At 44.6% G+C, this 18,425-nt stretch overlaps 1 protein-coding gene across 9 annotated transcripts in view; it reads right to left on the bottom strand.

The window, feature by feature from the left end:
• Positions 1-17,025: 17,025 nt before the first annotated feature.
• Positions 17,026-18,425, bottom strand: part of BCOR (BCL6 corepressor) — a 98,259-nt gene continuing 96,859 nt past the window's right edge. For all 9 annotated transcript variants that reach the window (XM_081858852.1, XM_081858855.1, XM_081858849.1 and 6 more), the window contains one exon: positions 17,026-18,149. In XM_081858852.1, coding sequence (XP_081714978.1) covers positions 17,864-18,149 — 286 coding nt within the window. In that variant the 3' untranslated portion in view covers positions 17,026-17,863. The remainder of the gene's footprint in view (positions 18,150-18,425) is intronic.

Here is an 18,425-nt window from a genome sequence, read left to right as displayed (position 1 = left end):
ACAACCCTATGAGGTTAGGCTGAGAAGCAGTGACTGGCCCAAGGTCACCCAATGAGCTTCATGGCTGAGTGGGGATTTGAACCCTGATTTCCCAGGTCCTAGTCTGACAGTCCTTGCACTACACCACGCTGTCTCTCTATGTATGGTATCAAAGCCTGTGGCGGAGCTTCATGCTCCGGCACTGGGGGGCGGAGATCAGGCGAGCGGGACTGGCACACGTCCTGGGGGCGTGGTGCCCAGCGCGGGCAGGGCGGCAGGCACGATGGCAGCCCACCGGGATCGCGCTGCCAGGGGTGGTGCGCCCACCCCCGCACTCCTCTTCCTTCGCCAGTGATCAAAGTGACTATGCTGGCTGGGACTGGGCTTGTAGCAGCCGTCATGGCAAGCAGGTGCACAGGGCAGGTGGCAGCTTTTACAAAAGGAGGTGAGGCTAGTTGAGCCCACAACTGAAAGGTACTACAGTCGTGTACTCCTTTCAGATGGTTGGGCTGAATCACCTTCAGACTCACTATATCACTGTTTTGACATTTTGTGGTTAATGCTGATCAAAGACGGAAAGGGGAAAAGGTTAAATACTGTTCATCTGAGCTCCCTTTGCCCCATCCTCAATTGTAGCGACACACTTTGCTCCACAATAACCCAGTCCAGATGGCAAAATGCTTGTAATTCTAACCATTTTTTCAGATTTTATGCAGCTGCTACCCAGCACTAAACCAGAGACCTGCTAAGCCTCTTCTACACCTAAACACCATCTGAAACAAATACATTTTTTATGCCCCAAAGTCAAACATTTTATGGCTTTTGAATCCCATACCAAAAAAGAAGTCATTTCAGCAGACATGTGGCCTGCAACTGGTGCAGAAAATAGCTGCGGATGTCTCTTGACACAGATTCATATTTTTATACTAAGGAAGGTATCCCAAATATTTTATTTTTAAAAAAGATTTATACAATGTCCTACAACAAAATAAACCAAGGGCTCTGTGTTAAAATTTTGTCTTGTTTAACTCTGCCAGCTTCTAGCACAACTTCTCAAGCACCCAGAAGTTTTCAGCAAACATTTAACTAAAGTCAGAGGAATACCTGTACTCCCTCACTGGACCACCCTCTTATTCTTCTTCCGGTTTTTTGTTTTGTTTTTAATCTTCGTTGAATTCCTGCCAAATGCTCTTGAGTTTCCTGAAGCTCTCTGTCTCTCTGGCTACTGTTGCACAACCACGCTTACAGTCTCTTTACTTCCCCCATTCAACTGTTGTATGTTCCCTAAAATAGTCCCACAAGAGGAACCGCCTTAGATCTTTGTGCAGGCTTGAAGAAGAGGTCAGCAAAGGTCACAAAACTGTGCCTCTGGTGTTAATTTGCAGATTGGCGCAGGATAACTGTTGCTTCATCATTATTGCTATTACTAGTAATATTGTTGTGCCTTTATATAGAGCTTTAGTGTTCAAATCACATGCATTGCATGAAGCAACTGAGCAAATGATGCAACTGATCTTATCACCCTGGAAATTGCCCGTGTGGCGGTTGTTATGGGCTGCTGATGTCAGTTTATTTTCTGTCTTACCTGTACTTTGTTGTCTTATGTAGAAACCTTAACTGAATCTGTAATGCTTTGATTCTGGTCTACTGATCATCATATTAAGCTTAACTGAGCTTTGTTAACTTTTTTTCTGTACCAGCCATCAGGAACATAACTTGAGTCTCACTTGTCTGCATGGTGGGAAGAAACTGAAAGTGGAGATCAAGGGTAGAATAGCACCAACTTCAAATTTGATTGGGAAGCTGCATAACCTCCAACATTTTGTAAGGAAAAATTGAGGCACACCCCCCATGCCCCATCTCTGTTGCTTGCCCCCTCCCTGCCACTGATCCCAGCTGATCGCCCCCTTCTTCCCTCCCCTCTCTTCCCTTTGCTTTCTTTGGCCTCCTGCTCAGCAGCCTAGAGTGGCCTTGGGAAGGTCGCCCTATGCCCTGCAGCGCCAGGAGAAACCACAATGCCTACAGCGGCCTCTGCGAAAATTGGGGCATCCCAGATTGGGATCAGAAGCTGGGGGCAACTTCTGTAAATTTGGGACGTCCCAATTACCATATTTTTCGCTCCATAAGACACACCTGACCATAAGACGCATCTAGTTTTTAGAGGGAGAATGCAAGAAAAAAAAAATATTTAAAGGGAGCGCTGAGCAGAGTCTGAATGCATCCCAGACTCTGCTCAGCACTCCCTTTCACAAGCCGCATGGAGCATGTGAAGAGACTGAGGATAAACAGCATTAAAACCCCACACCCACTGATGAAAGTTCTGAATCTGAAGCTGACTCAGATGGTTCAGCAGCAAAACCCCACAGAGTGTGTGTGCAGCACTTGCAGGCTTTTCCCCGAGGAGGGAGACATGCTGCCCTTCCCCCTCCTCGGGGAAAAGCCCCCAAGAGCTCCACATGGCTCTTTAAAGGGACCGTGGCTCTTGGGGGCTTTTCCAGGAAGTGGGGGAAGGGACAGAGCGTGACTAAGCCAGAAGCTAGAACAGCGAGAGGGAGCGCTGCGCAGCAATCTCTCTCGCTGTTCTGGCTTCTGGGATAGCTGCGTAGCCTGCATTCGCTCAATAAGACGCACACACATTTCCCCTTACTTTTTAGGAAGGAAAAAGTGCGTCTTATAGAGCAAAAAATACGGTAAATTGGGACACTTGAGGAGTCTGCAGCTGTGTTTCAGCATTTGGGGGAATAGCTTGATGTTGTTATGAATCTGGTTCTGCACCTTCTAATGCCTGCTTAACTTGGGCCAAATCCACACCATACATTTAAAGTACTTCCAAGGCACATTTACAGCACATTACTTCCCCATAAAGAATCTTAGGAACTGCAGTTTCACCCTCATAGAGCTACAATTTCCAGCACCCTTAACAAACTGCAGTTCCCAGGATTCTTTAAATGTACATTGGATGTACTTTAACTGTAGGGTGTGGATCTGCCCAAAGTCGTTCAACAAAAGAATACAAAGACTGGACACCATGGCCACAATCCAGTATGGAATTAAATGCACAGAACCCCATTTATTTCATTGAGCTGGATCCATCCTTCTCACAGAAGAAGCTTCCTTGTATGGAAGAATACTTCTGTGAACTGAAAGGGTTCCTCAATGGGCAGAAGGGTCCCTTCCATGATTGGAAGCCACTTGAGTAGAATGCAACCTTTGGGTCCAAGCCACTAAGTTTAAGTGGGTCTAGCTCTATGTGAAATTGATCCAGTATTGATCCAGAGTAGATTCCAATGTATAGTTAGCAGAGTAAAAACTTAAACACGTTGCAGGATTAACCCCACCCCCCACCCCGGGGGAAAAAATAGATCAGAGATAATTGTATTTCATCCAGCGGAGCTTTACTGATACTGAAGGCAAATGAGCATAATGGTCACAAATCCAATGCATTCAGGATTGGCACTGTCCATAAGAAATCCAGTTGCAGTAGACTTAACTTAAACTTACAATAACTTATAATAAGTCTAGAACTTAACAGTAAGCATACTATGTACAGAACACCACACCAGAAGGAAAAGAGATAGAGAAAGTAAAACCCAGGCTCCTTCTGACCTTACTTTTATAGTCAACATGACCTTGACAGAAGGGATAACAGAACCAGTTTAAACCAGCTGTACTCAGCTTCTCTGAAGGTATATAACCCAAAAATCATGAACCTTCTGCTTGTTTCACACAGAAAAGCTTCCAGAACCCTCTTGAATTAAGTAGTTCTCTACACATCAGATCAAAACTTTCTGCACTAAGAAATGCAACTAACAGAATTATGGCCTGCATGTCTCCAGCGATCTCTCCTACAGAGGTACTCACAAGCCCTGTGGATGACTCAGTTGGCAGAGCATGAGACTCTTAATCTCAGGGTCATGGGTCCCAAGTTGGGCAAAATATTCCTGCATTGCAGAAGGTTGGACCCTTGTGGTCCCTTCCAACTCTACTATTCTAATGGAGATCCCTTAGGTCGGAAAATGTGTTTCAGTTTACTCTCTGGCAAGGCTGTGCCATGAGATGATCATTCAGAAGGCTTATTGAGATGATATTCATCAGCATTTCATATATGCATCCCAGGGCCATTTGGGGCCTCTTTGGGGCAGGAAATGTGGTGGCACTGCCCCAAGCACCAGCCTTTTTAAAGGGGTATGTTAATACATAGGGACAGATATTATGCCAGAGCATGTTCTTGGCAGTGGGCCACTGTGCCAGAAGAATTTCCTAGAAATAGCATGCATCTGCCAGCCTCCTGTTCAAACTGTAGAGCCTGAAAATCACACTCAGTATCCATCCATTCATCAGTGGCTCTGGGAATCTCTTCAGCCTTAGTCAGTCCCTACCATGCGGCAAGGGGAAGCACGTTGCTTTGGCAGCAGGAAGTTTAGAAGGAGATGATAATGACAGGAACCAGTGTCTGACTGGTGTAGTGAGACTCTTTAAGTTGTTGCCTATAGCATACAGGGCTCTGATTTAAGCAGCGAAACATATTGAGCCAGTACTCAATACCTTTGTGAAAATCAAGAAGGAATAGCAGTTAATTATTATTATTTTTAAGCATTCACAGTTTTAAGCTGGCAGGGATAGAGGGCTCTTGGCTCTCCAGAAGTTGTTGGATTCCCACTCCCATCTGCCACAACCACTATGGCCAATAGTCTGGAAGATGGGAGTTGTAGTCCAACAACATCCAGAGGGTCACAGATTTCCCATCACCGCTTTGTGGACTGCAGTCCTACTTACTCTCTTAGCATGCATGGAAATGCTATTGGTTTTTCTAGGATTCGGGTTGTGGCAATGGCCATGGATTAAATGGCTTTCCAATTCTGCACAAGCTATCCTCCTTAAGATAAAAGGGATTCATAAGTCTGCAGTCAACTTTAGGATGGACAATGATAGCAAAAATATTATTGACCTACTTAAGTGAAATACATTTCTCTTAATTTTTTATAGGGAAATAAAACAAGTCTAGCAAGTGACCCCAAGTGGTAAGAGGACAAGAGTGTTGCATTTGGCCAAGGGGAATGGAATTCAGGTGCCTCCTCACTCCCAGTACTAACTGGTTGACCTTGGGTTATCCAGGCTGCCTTAGCCACACCTTCCTCACAGGTTGTTAAGGGGATAAATGAGATTAGAATGATAAAGCACCTCCGGCTGAGATAAAGTGACACAGAAATGATTAATAACAATAAAGGAGCCAACCTCTCTTTCAGTGGAATATGGTTACCATGCTTGAGTTTTATCACACTGCTGTTACTATTATCATACACCAAATCATTAAGTACCCATCCCTAGTTTGTAAATACATCTAATTTTAATTACAGTGATTTATGATTTAAATATTAATTTGCATTTGATGAGCCAGCAGCACTGCAAACCTCAAGGCATGTGAAATAAGAAATGCTGTTTAACTAAGGCGTTTGTGTTCCCTGTCCCCACTGGACCCGGGCATCCTATTGGAAGCAGTTTCTTTAACCCTATGCTGTTCAGAGTCCCTTGGAATGAGGGGAAAGTAGATGGGTAAATGAATCCAAAAGGAACCTCGATAAATAAATAATAAAAAGTAGTTGTTTAGCTCCATAAGTCATTCCATGCAAAAGAAAAAGAAAGCTCTGGATTTCACCCAATTTGATTGATAACATTTGATTAAATGTATTGTCCAATGATATTATCATCTAGGCATGCTGCCTGCATATGTGGGTCTTTTCTTTTTAATTCTCCTCACAACCCTGTGGGGTAGGTTAGGCTGAGAGAGAGATGCCCAAGGCCACCAGCTTTATGACTGGGTGAAAATTTTGAACCAAGTCTCTCCAGTCAACTTGCAGTTCCAGTTCCACTACGAGACGGGTGGGAAGGGTGACCCTCCAGGCCTTGTTATCTGGCTCTTGGAACTCTTCCCAGGCCAGTCAGTGGCCCCACTTCTGACTCAGAGTGTTTTTACCTGGCTGGAGAGTGTTCTTCAGTTCTGACAATGCCTCTTGAATGGCTGGATAGAGGAAGGGTGTGTGTGTGTGTGTTTGTGTGTGTGTAGAAACTAGTCTCCTGTGCAACAGTAGAATCTCCATCCTTTCCTTTGTCCACATTTGCCTCTGGCAAGTGGCCCCTGGAAGGTTGCCTAGAATTGAATGTGGCCCTTGAGAGGAAAAATGGTTTCCTACTCCAACTCTAATTGAAAAGTAGCAGGTACGGTATTTCTAACGGGAAGGCATAAATAAGCCTAAAACCCTGAGGTCAACAACTTCTGGTCTGTAGTATTAGCAGGTAGAGGAATCTAGGCTTCTAGCTCAGTTCCTGGAAGTTAGCCCTCCTGGTATTGTGGGGTTAAACAAATACCTGATAAAGAAATAAACCTGTCAAATAAATTTTATTTTACAGAGGCCCTGGGCATTGGAGAGGTCTATGGTGTGCATTGAAAAGAATCTCTTACAGGTTTGTTCACATGAAACACTCTATATCACTTTGGGATGCTTGTGACAGTGACAGGAAGTTTAGTATGAGAACTGGCCACAAATCGCCAGTGAAACTTCTTTCGTCCAAATGGCTTGAGAGACTTCGTTTCAACTACTCAATAGCTGGAGGGGAGCAATATTAATTAGGAGAGCTATTGACATGATTTCCACATGACTAGATCCCTGTATTCAAGAATATGAAAGAACATGTGAGACACAAATTGTGTGCAGTGTGTGGGGTTGTGTGGAGGGGTGGCCTATACTCCCAATCATTGTGCATTGAGTGTGAGGGTCTATAGGGGTATTCTAAGTACTGTCCGCTGACTCACTTAAAATCTACCATGGTCAGGATTGCAAAGGATGTAGACTTTCCCTACAACTCTTTGCGCTCAGCATGCAAAGATCAGGAATGGAGTGGGCATACTTAATCCCATGTTCCCTACACAGTTTGTGCCCTCTCATGTTTGTTTGTTTGTTTTTCTCTTTTTAATGCCCATCTGTATTATAAATTTATAGCAGTACCATAACACTTCTTTTTTCAAGTCTTCCCCCAAAGAATCCTGGACACTGTAGTTTGTTAAGGATGCTGAGAGTTGTTTGGAGACCCCTCTTCCCCTCAGAGAGCTACAATTCCCAAGCAACCAGAATTGATTGTTGAACCACTCTGAAAATTGTGGGGGCTTCCTAACAACTCCCTTTAACACCTTTAACAAAATACAGTACCCAGGATTATTTGCAGGAAGCCATGACTGCTTAAAATTGTATTGTGCTGCTTTAAACGGTTAGTGCAGACAGGTCTATAAAGTAACACTATACTGTAGATAACACCTTTGCCTTCACTTGTATCAGCTGGTCTTGAAGTGATTCTTTTACATAGCTCTGGCCCCAGTGCTTTTTCAATAAATCACAGACTGAGAGGCAAAATGCATATTTAGAAAACTTTATGGGATTTGTTTGGGTCCAGATCTGGGGAACATGGCCCAGCAAAGATTTTCCCAACTGCTCTGCTTAGTAATATTTAGCAGGAGAAGCTGGAAGTGATTTTATTCTGTGAACTGCCCTGAAACCTGCGGGTATAGGGAGGTAGATAAATTCAATAAATAAAAATAAATAATAGTAATTGTACTGTCTGTACTAACATTTTCAAAATTATACTTTATTTTATTTTATTTTTATTTTATTTTTTTGCTGCAAGACCAGCTTTACAGTGTTATAATCCAACCAAGTTCTCCATGCTGCTGGGTTTATAGCTCTTTTCTAAGAAAGGGTAGTTTCCAGGACCCTTGCTTACACAGCCCTATCTTGGAAATAAAGTTTTCTAGTCACCTCCTAATCTTGCCAATGTTTTTTAATCCCTGCTGCAACTGCAACTGCAACAGAGGCTGTAAATTAGCACAGAAGCACAAATATTTTAACAGCACCAAGGCCCAGATGGATATATTTTTATTTCATTCCAGCGTAATTTGTTTATTTTTCTTGACAAACCATTGCGGCAGATGAACAATTTTGTGTGGCTGGCCTGAGTTACCATTGTTTCTAGATTAAAACTAGGGCTGTTGTGATATTCCAGGTATAAATTCCAAAACTGTGTTTTTTCAGCTGTGAATTTGTCCATGCAAATCCTTTGGTAGGTGTCCAGTCTCCTTTCAATATCCTTTCAATATCTCCCATACAGAGAAGAGATAGGATTTTGAAGCGAGCAATAAAAGTGATTAAATGAGCTTTTTAAAAAAATAAAAATAATAATTTCTCGCTGTAAACTGCAAACAAATTAGCTGCTGGGTAAATTTCTTTCCCCATTTTCAGCCCAGTATATGTGTAATTGGACATGAAGAGAGGGAGGTGTCCAGCTGTTTCTGAAACTGTGATTTAACTCTCTCTCTCAAAACAATGATGATACGCCTTTCTTTTGGCTCATGGGAGGAAGGAAGGAAAACAGGCTTCTAAAATAAATCTCATAGGATACTGCCCAAACAGTCCATTTCCATCTTGTATACACCAGAAGTTTTCAAACTGTAGTCGGTGAGTCACTGGCTAGGGTTCCATGGGATTCATTGGGACGGTCTGTGGAAAGGATGTGGAGCAGGCAAGAATATCCTGCGAATGAAGCACAACAATGGCATAGTGCTGGTTTGAATCTCATCTGGGCTGTTTCCTCAGCAGGCTAGCCTTCAGCAAGTGGCTATTTTTCAGTCCCACCCCTATCAGCTAATGGAGACAGTAATCCTGGGCTGGCCTCCTTACTGGGCTGTTGCAAGCAAGACTGAGATAATGTAAGTGAATCATATATATATATATATATATATATATATATATATATATAGTTAAAGATTTCTTGGTTTACAAAAGTATGTGCAAGTTACGTTTTCTACAGATCAGTTTCATTTGTTGTGAGACATTAGTGTTACGTTAGGAAGAAAAGGGGGAAAGAGGTGGAGGAGGGAATTGTGAGTGGGGTGGAGTCAGGTGGCAATGCTTCTCTTCTACTTAGTGTATGTGTGGGGTTTTGTGTCAGCATCACTTGTGTGGGTTCTCTTTACTATTTGCTTGTATTTCTTTGGTGGTGAGAGAGGTTGGAGTGGTCTAGGGTGCGGTTGGTTGTCTTTGATTGGCTGTAGTGAAATATGTTTTCATGTGTAAGTGGGGGGAGGGTGTGTGTGTTTGGGTCAGGTTAGCCATACTGATTTGAATGCTGTTGTTGTTGTCTTGTTGGGCTGTGTATGTGATAAAAGGGAGCCATACCAGGGTGAAGGCGTCTTCTTCTATTTGTTCCCATGTCAGTTTCAGTTTGTTGGTTAGTTTTTCTAATAAGGCTGTTTCCCATACAGTGGGCACTTGGGTTATGAACGTGATCCGTGTGGGAGGCACATTCACAACCTGCAGCGTTCGCAACTCGCAGTGCCACATCTGCGCATGCGCAGGTTGCGATTCAGTGCTTCTGCGCATGCGTGACCGCCAAAACCCAGAAGTAGCCTGTTCCAGTACTTCCGGGTTTTGGCGGGTCCGTAACCCAAAAAAACGCAACCTGAAGCATCTGTAACCTGAGGTATGGCTGTACTATTTGATACCATTGGTCTATGCTTGCTCCTGACAGGTCTCTCCAGTGTCTGCCTATGATGTTTCTGGCTGCTGAGAGTAGGTGGGTTATGAGCTCTTTGTGATGTGAGTGGACATTATTGTCTTGGAAGATGTTTAGCAGGGCCACTTCTGGGGTGACTTCTAAAACTTAGTTATTTTGCATATTTCTTGTATATAAGTGAATCATTTTGAACGTTCAAAAGCCACATAGAATCACAGAATTGTAGAGTTGGAAGGGACCCTGAGGATCATCTAGTCGAACCCCCCTGCAATGCAGGGCTATGCAACTGTTCCATATGGGGATCGAACCTGCAACCTTGGCACTATCAGCACCACGCTCTATCCATCTGAGCTATCCACAAAGGCACACAGCAGTACAGTGTTACCTCAGGTTAAGAACTTAATTCGTTCCAGAGGTCCATTCTTAACCTGAAACTGTTCTTAACCTGAGGTACCACTTTAGCTAATGGGGCCTCCCACTGCCACTGTGCAATTTCTGTTCTCATCCTGAAGCAAAGTTCTTAACCCGAGGTACTATTTCTGGGTTAACGGAGTCTGTAACCTGAAGCGTCTGTAACCTGAAGCGTCTGTAACCCGAGGTACCACTGTATTGTTGATTGTATGCTCCGGCAGCTTGCAACAGAGTTCCTTATGAAAGAGCAGCATTTTATTCCTGCCTTTGTTTCAGCTCCTTGCTCTGACTCTCTCCTCTGCTCTTGCTCTTGCCGTGCCACCTCACGGCCAGATGTTGCAGAACTCATCCCGAAGCTCTCTTTTATCACCCTGAGCCCTCCGCTCTCGGTTTTGGTGGCTGCGCTTGTTCAGCTGCCATCAGCAGCCTAGGAGTGCTGATCCACACACAGCTACTTCAAAGGCTGCAGGCTCCGGCAATCTAAAATAGAAAAGAGCACGCACGTTTGTCAGGGGGAGTCTAAAAATAGGCGCTGATAAAAACGAAAGGCCTTTATGAGGTGAGGTCGTTTGGAAACTCTCTTCGAAGAGGTGATCCTGTATCATTTGACAGCCGGGCCAAAAAGGAAAGGATCAGTGAGAGGAGTTTTGCAAGGTGCCTTCTGTGGGCTGGGAAGGATGAAAAGAATGCTTAGCAGCCCTGTTCCTGCTTGGGTCCAGGTTCAAAGAGAAATAGCTACAGGATAATTTGAAGAGATGCCAAACAGATTATGACTTGGGACTGGGCCCTCTTGAATGACTGTGGGCCTTAGCTGGCATGTTGGGGGAGATCCATGCTTGGATAACCTAGTTTCCCAACATTTAAAAACAGCTCCAGCCAGGGATTGAGGTGGGGGGGGGGCAGAGATATTTCAACCAGGACTGTGGTGCTTTCCCTGCTGCTGCATTTTCTCAGTTCTGACAAAGGGTGCTGTATACCTTTTAAAATAAAATAAAGCTCCCTTGAAGCTTTTCCGTAGAAGAGGGAATCCTTTTCTCCACTCTGTGGCTAAGAATTAGCTTTTAAGTTTTTCAAATTGGTGCAGGGGAAAGGATAACCCTCTCCCTGCTCAGCACTGGGCACTTGGTCCAGTTTCGGGGCCCCGGGACTTATGATATTGGATCTCCTGCATTGTATCTTGCCTGAGCCTTAGTGTCAAACTCCAGGTCCTAAGACTGAATGTGCAGTGGGTAGTTCATTAGGGTTTTAATCCTTATATACTTATGGACTAGACCAGGGGTGGCCAACTCCCAAGAGACTGCGATCTACTCATAAGAGTTAAAAACTGGCAGTGATCTACCCCCTTTTTGGGGGTTCAGGTCAAAGTTGTTGAGTTTTTCCAGGAAGGAGGTGTTGAGCTTTTTTAAGTGGAGCCACAGTTGTTCAGCTTCTTTCGGGGGAGCCAATGATCTACCAGTGATCTACCGTAGACGTCCATTGATCTATTGGTAGATCACGATCTACCTGTTGGACATGCCTGGACTAGACACTCGAGTCCCACAATTTAAAAAGCAGCAGATGAAACTATTGGAAAGTCTTTGTGACCATATAACTTTATCTCAATTAATCAGACATGGGGACAATTTTAAATCTGAACTCTTGCAACCTGAATTCAATTTTCTGTCAGGGTCTGGTGGGCTGATAAATATGCCCCTGAAATTTGTGGGGTTCAGAATACTGCCCTCTTTTTCTCTCTGCTTCTCTCTTGAAATGCTTTCAGATCCTACAATATTAATGTACAACTTATTAGAAAAAAAACTACTGGTATGTACAACTTACTATCTACACAACCACTGGACTTTGCAATTAACTACTCCAGTTCAGAAGACTGCAGAACATTTTCCCACTGAATCTATAAAATTAACGACCCTAGTTTCGAATTTCAAAGTTTATCCACCCCAAAATGGCATTCCAGATACATTGGGGCCTATTAAATTAAACCAGCTGAGCAATAAAGATTATTAGAGTTGGTGTGAAGATTAATAATGGCCATTTGGTTCACTTGTTGGGGGGCATCCTAAAATAGTACAGTTTTGGTCCTAAAATAGTACTATGTTCTTTGGTGAGCCTTCTCTTTGTAAACCTGGGATATCTTTCTGTTTAGAGCATCAGATTCAAAGAGCTGTTTTGGTGGCCAAAATGATCATTTTACAGTCCTGGAAGTCCCGTGTTTCCCCTTTTCCACTCTGTGTTAGTGGTATGCTCAATGCTTTTGCCAAGGAAAGCATCAGCTAGAACAGGCAACCTAAGGCCCAGGGACGGATGTGGCCTAATCGCCTTCTCAGGAATCAGCGTGTTTTTACATGAGTAGAATGTGTCCTTTTATTTAAAATGCATCTCTGTGTTATTTGTGGGGCATAGGAATTCGTTCCTTTCCCCCAAAAAAATATAGTCTGGCCCACCACATGGTCTGAGGGACGGTGGACCGGCCCACAGCAGAAAAAAATGCTGAACCCTGGGCTAGAATCAAGGGACACCTCAGCACCTTCCTGTGCACATGGCAAGAGATGTATATTCTCTCTCTCCATGTGCTGCTATTGTACTTCCCTTCTGCCTTTCTCTCTTCTTACCTTGTTTCCCTGATTTGTACAAGATCAGTACAAACCTTAATGAAAGACCATTTTTCTGTGTGCCTTTAAAGAAAAAGAGAAGCAGATATGCTTATTCCCTGAAGGACCGCCTCACACAATGATCCTTTCTTCTGTATGGATATCCTATAGTTTTTCTACGTGGAGATCAGTTGCATATAGGAAATAATATGAGCAATGCATGTATGCCATGCATGAAGAACGCACACGCAACTATTTTACTATGTGCATTATTTATTCATTCATTCACTTAATTATTTAATGTAGGCATTTATATCCCACCTTCAAATTAATTCTGAGGATGACTAGGAATGTGTACACATTTTGGGAAGCTATGGTCAGTCATGTCAACTGGATTGTTTAAATGATTCTGAATTTTTAAATCACAGGTTGTTTACTTTTTTTCTTTAAGCCAGATGCATCTATTAACATAATAAAGGGAGAATGAACCATCCAAGGCTGTGTGATGTACTGTGAAGCATTACTTTGGGCACTTCCTAAGGCCAGGGAGATCTTGTTTGTTTAATAAGTTACTCATGAATATGCAAATTTGAATCAGCACAGCACCTCAGTTCTGTCACAATTAATGAGTTGCAAATTAATGTGACAACAAAAGGAAAATCTATTTAGTGGCAGAACTGTGGTTCATACCTAATGCAGTGATTGTGGGTGGTTCTTGCCATAGGAAATATCTGGGTATTCTGCAATTTCTTCCTTTCTCATTACTGCTGCTTGACAACCTGTGTAGCTAATCTTCTACAATGCTCCTACAATTGCGTAGGTTAAAAAAGGTAAAGGGTAAAGGACTGGACGGTTAAGTCCAGTCAAAGGTGACTATGGGGTGCAGCGCTCATCTCGCTTTAGGCCAAGGGAGCCAGTGTTTCTCCACAGACAGCTTTCCAGATCATATGGCCAGCATGACTAAACCGCTTTTGGCATAATGGGATACCGTGATGGAAGCCAGAGCGCACAGAAGCACCATTTACCTTTCCGCTGCAGTGGTAAATCTAAAAAAAAATGTAGTATAAACACTGACAACTGGGAAACACTGGCTTGCGAGCGCTCCAATTGGAGAACAGCTTTTACCAAAGGTGTCATGGGCTTTGAAGAAACTCAAACTCAGGACGCAAGGGAGAAACATGGTAAGAGGAAGGCACGCTTGGCAAATCCACACCGTAATCAACTCCCGCCCAGAAAACAAAGTCCCCACTGTGGAAGGACGTGTGGATCCAGAATTGGCCTCCACAGTCACTTATGGACTCATTGTTAAGACCGTGTGTCAGGGGCTCAGGAGCAGAGGCACAGGGAAGAGAGGAAATGGAGAGCGAAGGGGAAGAATCTGAGGGCAGCGTAGGAGAAGATGACAGTGGCCCGAGAGATTCCATGAGCCTCTCCAGCGAATCAGAAGATTCACAGAAGGGGGCGCCGGTGGCCAGGGCAAGGGGGGTCCAAAAGGGGACACTCCAGAAGCAAGGGGCCAGCGGGGACTCCCAGAGCAGCAGTTGGAGATCAGGACCAGCTTCCCCACCAGAGCGTAGTGGGGGGGAAGAGTCCCAGAGCTCGGGCCAGCGTCTCCCCCAGCAGGGAGAGAAGATGAGTCAGGGCTGACCACGCCTCCATCGGAGAGTCAGGGAACGGAGGGGAGGCCAGGTCCAGCTAGCCTCCCGGAAGAGGGAAGTAGTGACAGAAGCAGTGTAACGGTCAGGAGGAAGGTCACTGGGTTGGCGCGAGAGCCAAGTTCAAATGTACAGGCGCGCGGGACAGCAGAGAACCCGGATTGGGAACCAGGTCCTAAAGCCCGCCGGAGGGAGGGGGAGGAGTCAGGGGACTCAGCGTCAGAAGAGTCCAGAAAGGGGAATGCCCCAGCGGACAGGAGGACCCAGAGGAGGAGAGAGCAGAGGAAGAGGTGGAGCAGGTCTAGAGTCTTAAACTGGTGTCAGAGGGGAGGAGATTCAGACGGAGCTTCGGCGGTCTAGGGTGTAAGACGTAGAGCTGCGCGCCACGGCCTTGAAATAGAGACTGAACTTCAATAAAGACTTTTGTATATAACAACGACCTGGCGTTGGTCCTCTATGAGCTGGGACTTCGGGCAGCTCTGACACCGTGTTTATGGAAGATGTCAGAGCTGCCCGAGGTCGCAGCTCACAAAAGACCAACGCCAGTTCTTGTTATATACAAAAGTCTTTATTGAAGTTCAGTTTCGATTTCAAAGCCACGGCGCGCAGCTCTACGTCTTGAACTCTAGACCGCTGAAGCTCCGTCTGAATCTCCTCCCCCCAGACACCAGTTTAAGACTCTAGCCTTGCTCCACCTCTTCCTTTGCTCTTTCCTCCTCTGGGTCCGCCTGTCCGCTGGGGTCTTCCCCTTTCTAGACTCTTCTGACGCTGAGTCCCCTGAGTCTTCCCCCTGCCTCCGGCGGGCTTTAGGACCTAGTTCCCAATCCGGGTTTTCTGCCGTCCCGCGCGCCTGTACATTTGAACTTGGCGCGCGCGCCCAGCCGGCAACCTTTCTCCTGACCATTACACTGCTCCTGTCACTGCTTCCCTCTTCGGGGGGGCTAGCTGGACCTGACTTCCCCTCCGTTCTCTCACTCTCTGATAGAGGCGTGGTCAGCCCTGACTCATCTTCTCTCCCTACTGGAGGAGACGCTGGCCCTGATACATGGGACTCTTCCCCCCCACTACGCTCTGGTGGGGGAACTGGTCCTGATCTTCCGCTGCTGCTTTGGGAGTCCCCGCTGGCCCCTTGCTTCTGGTGCGTCCCCCCTGGGACCCCCCTTGCCCTGGCCATCGGCGCCCCCCTCTGGGAATCTTCTGAATCGCTGGAGAAACTCATGGAATCTCTCGGGCCACTGTCATACTCCCCTACGCTGCCCTCAGATTCTTCCCCTTCGCTCTCCGTTTCTTCTCTCCCCTGTGCCTCTGCTCCTGAGCCCCTGACAGAAGACAATCTTACTCGGCTACGAGTGATTGCCAAAGAAGAACCACCTATTTATCTACTTGCACTGGTGTGCTTTCAAATTCCTAGGTTGGCAGGAGCTGGGACAGAGCAACGGGAGCTCACCCTGTAGAGCGGATTTAAACCGCTGCTTCTGCAATTACGTACTAAGTTGTAGAAAAATAATACTCTAGGTCAGATAGCCAATGTGGTGCCCTCCCAATGGTGTGAACTCACACATAGTCCCCTACCACTGACCAGCCGGGCTGGGGGTTATGGGGGTTGTAGTTCACAACATTTATTCCTGCACCACAGGGTGTTGGGACTAAATGACCCTTGGGGTCCTTCCAGCTCTATAATTCAAGGGTGCCAACTTGAATAAAATATTGGGGGAGGCCTAAGTAAGCCCCACCTCACATAATCACATGACACAGTGCATGTTCACCATTTCAATGACAATGCCCATCAAGTTTGGGGGGGCTGTCCCCCTCAAATATTTTGTGGGGGGCAAAGCCCTCCAAAGCCCCTAGGAGTTGGCTCCTATGCTACAATTCTATGATGTGGAGAGCAACACATTGGCTACCTCTGCTCTAACACTGAAGCAACCAAGCTATACAGTAATCTGAAATAAATACAGTGAAGTCACTGGGACTAGTCTACAGCCAATTGCGTGGTTTTCTTAACTTAAGCCCTGCTTCAATGGAAATACCCAATAATCCAGGTAAAGTTTCCCGTTAGCTTACGTTTAGCCTGAATTAGTACACTGTAAAGTACACTGTAAAACAGAGAAGCACATGTTTACATCCTAGATAACCTGTACCATTAAGGAAGGCAACCCTGCAAGCAACTAGTTGGGGAAGGGCTGCCGCTCAGGGGCTCCTGCTGCCAAAAACTCCCCTCCCCCTTGGTCTCCAAGAACTCTCGGAGCAATGCAAAGAGCTGAATGGAAGCCAGAGGTGCACAGACACAGTTCTGAGGCTGCTTGGGAAACATCCAGGAGAGGAGGCAGCTTAGAGAGGTGTGGAAGGTGAGGACCTTCAGTCCTGGCAATTGCTCCTTAGGGGCAAGCCCTGTTAGGAAGTGCTGCTGAGGCCACTAGGTGCATGCTTAGTGCATGTTCGTTTCCTTGAATAGTTAAAAAACTTCACTGACAACAGATATCTGCTTCTTTTATTGCTGACCTGCATCTGACTCCAGCCCTGGCAACGTGGCACTGGCGGCAGTACTTCCTGTCTCCGCTGCTGCCTTCTGACAACAAAGGCTAAAAGGTACCTGCACAAAGGCTAAAAGGTACCAGCAGTTTTGAAACTGCAACACTGCCCAGTTCTGCTCTATTCAAAATGGTGACAAGGTGTTTTTAGAAGACAAACCTGTACCACAAGGAGCAGCTAGGGGGATATGGGAAATTTCTGGTGCAGCTTTACTCCTATGAAGGCATGGGTGCCAGCTGGGGTTGGATAGGGCTCCTAGTTCACTTGAGGGTCATGCACAAAACCAAGTTACCTCAATATAGTTTTCAACAGTTTTATTGCCTTTAAGGGTTTTTTTGTAAAATATAAATACAAAGGCAGAAGAATTTACTTACAAAGTTAAAACACGGTTCTCAAACATAAACACACAATTCAGAAAAGATTTAGCTTCTGTACAGTTTTAACCTCAACATATGTTAGTTTTCAATATTTTACAAGATACAGAAAAAATAGTTCAAAGTCTTCTTTTAAATAAAGAGCATCAAATGTTTAAACATACATATATATATATAAACAATCCAGTTTGCCTTGTGAAAACTAAATTTCACATCTTTTAAATTAAGATATAAAAGTTCACACAACTAGCTGATGCGCATGGATATGTTTTAAATTTATATTACAGTCCATTGAATTATATTCAATAGGGTTTACCTGGCCAAAGCAGGCAACTTTGTAAACAAAAATGAAAATTTTATGAAGTGCCTTACCCAATACAGTCTCCCAAGACAACCATATGACTTTGATCACACTGCCTGTCACAGGCATCTCCTGTGAAACCAAAGCTTTGTGTGAAGCAAAACCACTTCCTTTATTTAAAAAAAAGTCCCAAGTAAAAACAAATTTATACCAAAGTTTGTGTGCATTTAAAGGAACATTATATAACAATTTGTAAAAACTGAATGACATCTCTAAAAAAAAAAGAAAAAGAAATCTTCCAAAAGTCCACCCATCTGGAATTTATTTATATATTTATAATATGTATATAAAGCAAAGGTATCTTATTTAACAGTGTCCTTTATTTACAGAAATGGTGGCATTAACACATATACATAAAGACATAACTTTACAGAGAACTGTACATTAAAGCGGCCTGGAAGTTCACCAATGATCCATATCCTCATCTGGATGCAACCACTCGAGTGAAGCTCCCAGCAAAGTCTGTAGCTCACTTGTATATTCCACCAAGTCCAGCATTTCCTTGCCTTCCGGGTTGAAAGCTTCTAGATCCTTTTGGCAAGAGAACAGCTGACTCAAAGATACCTGTTTGAAAAATTCCGCCTCCATGATGCTGACAACTTCCACGCTTGGGAAACTGCTACGAAATATCCGGGGCGACATTTTCAGCCTCTTTGCTGCGTCAGAAAGCAGCAACCAATTCCGTGGTCTATAGAACAAAGTAAAGAAAGAAGTTCAAATTACCAGTAAGATGGCACAAAGGCTTCAGTCATTTCAATTATGTCAGTAATTATTTGCGTAACTGGCCACATTCCCTTTTTTTGTGATATTGATGAGAAAGAGCTCTACGTCAGGCAGTCAATGCTGTATACTTTACTTGGACCTTGCAAAAACGTGAAAAGAACTCTTAAGTAGGCAGTTGACAGGAATGGGGACCTTTAATAACAGTTTGAAATACAGGAGTGGATTTTGTTCTGCATGTAGC

This window comes from Podarcis erhardii (genome assembly GCF_964252035.2).
Source record: "Podarcis erhardii genome assembly, chromosome: 4".
Taxonomy (NCBI): Eukaryota; Metazoa; Chordata; class Lepidosauria; order Squamata; family Lacertidae; genus Podarcis; species Podarcis erhardii.
The sequence above is the reverse complement of the archived record's forward strand: the minus strand, read 5'-3'. Positions and strand labels throughout refer to the sequence as shown.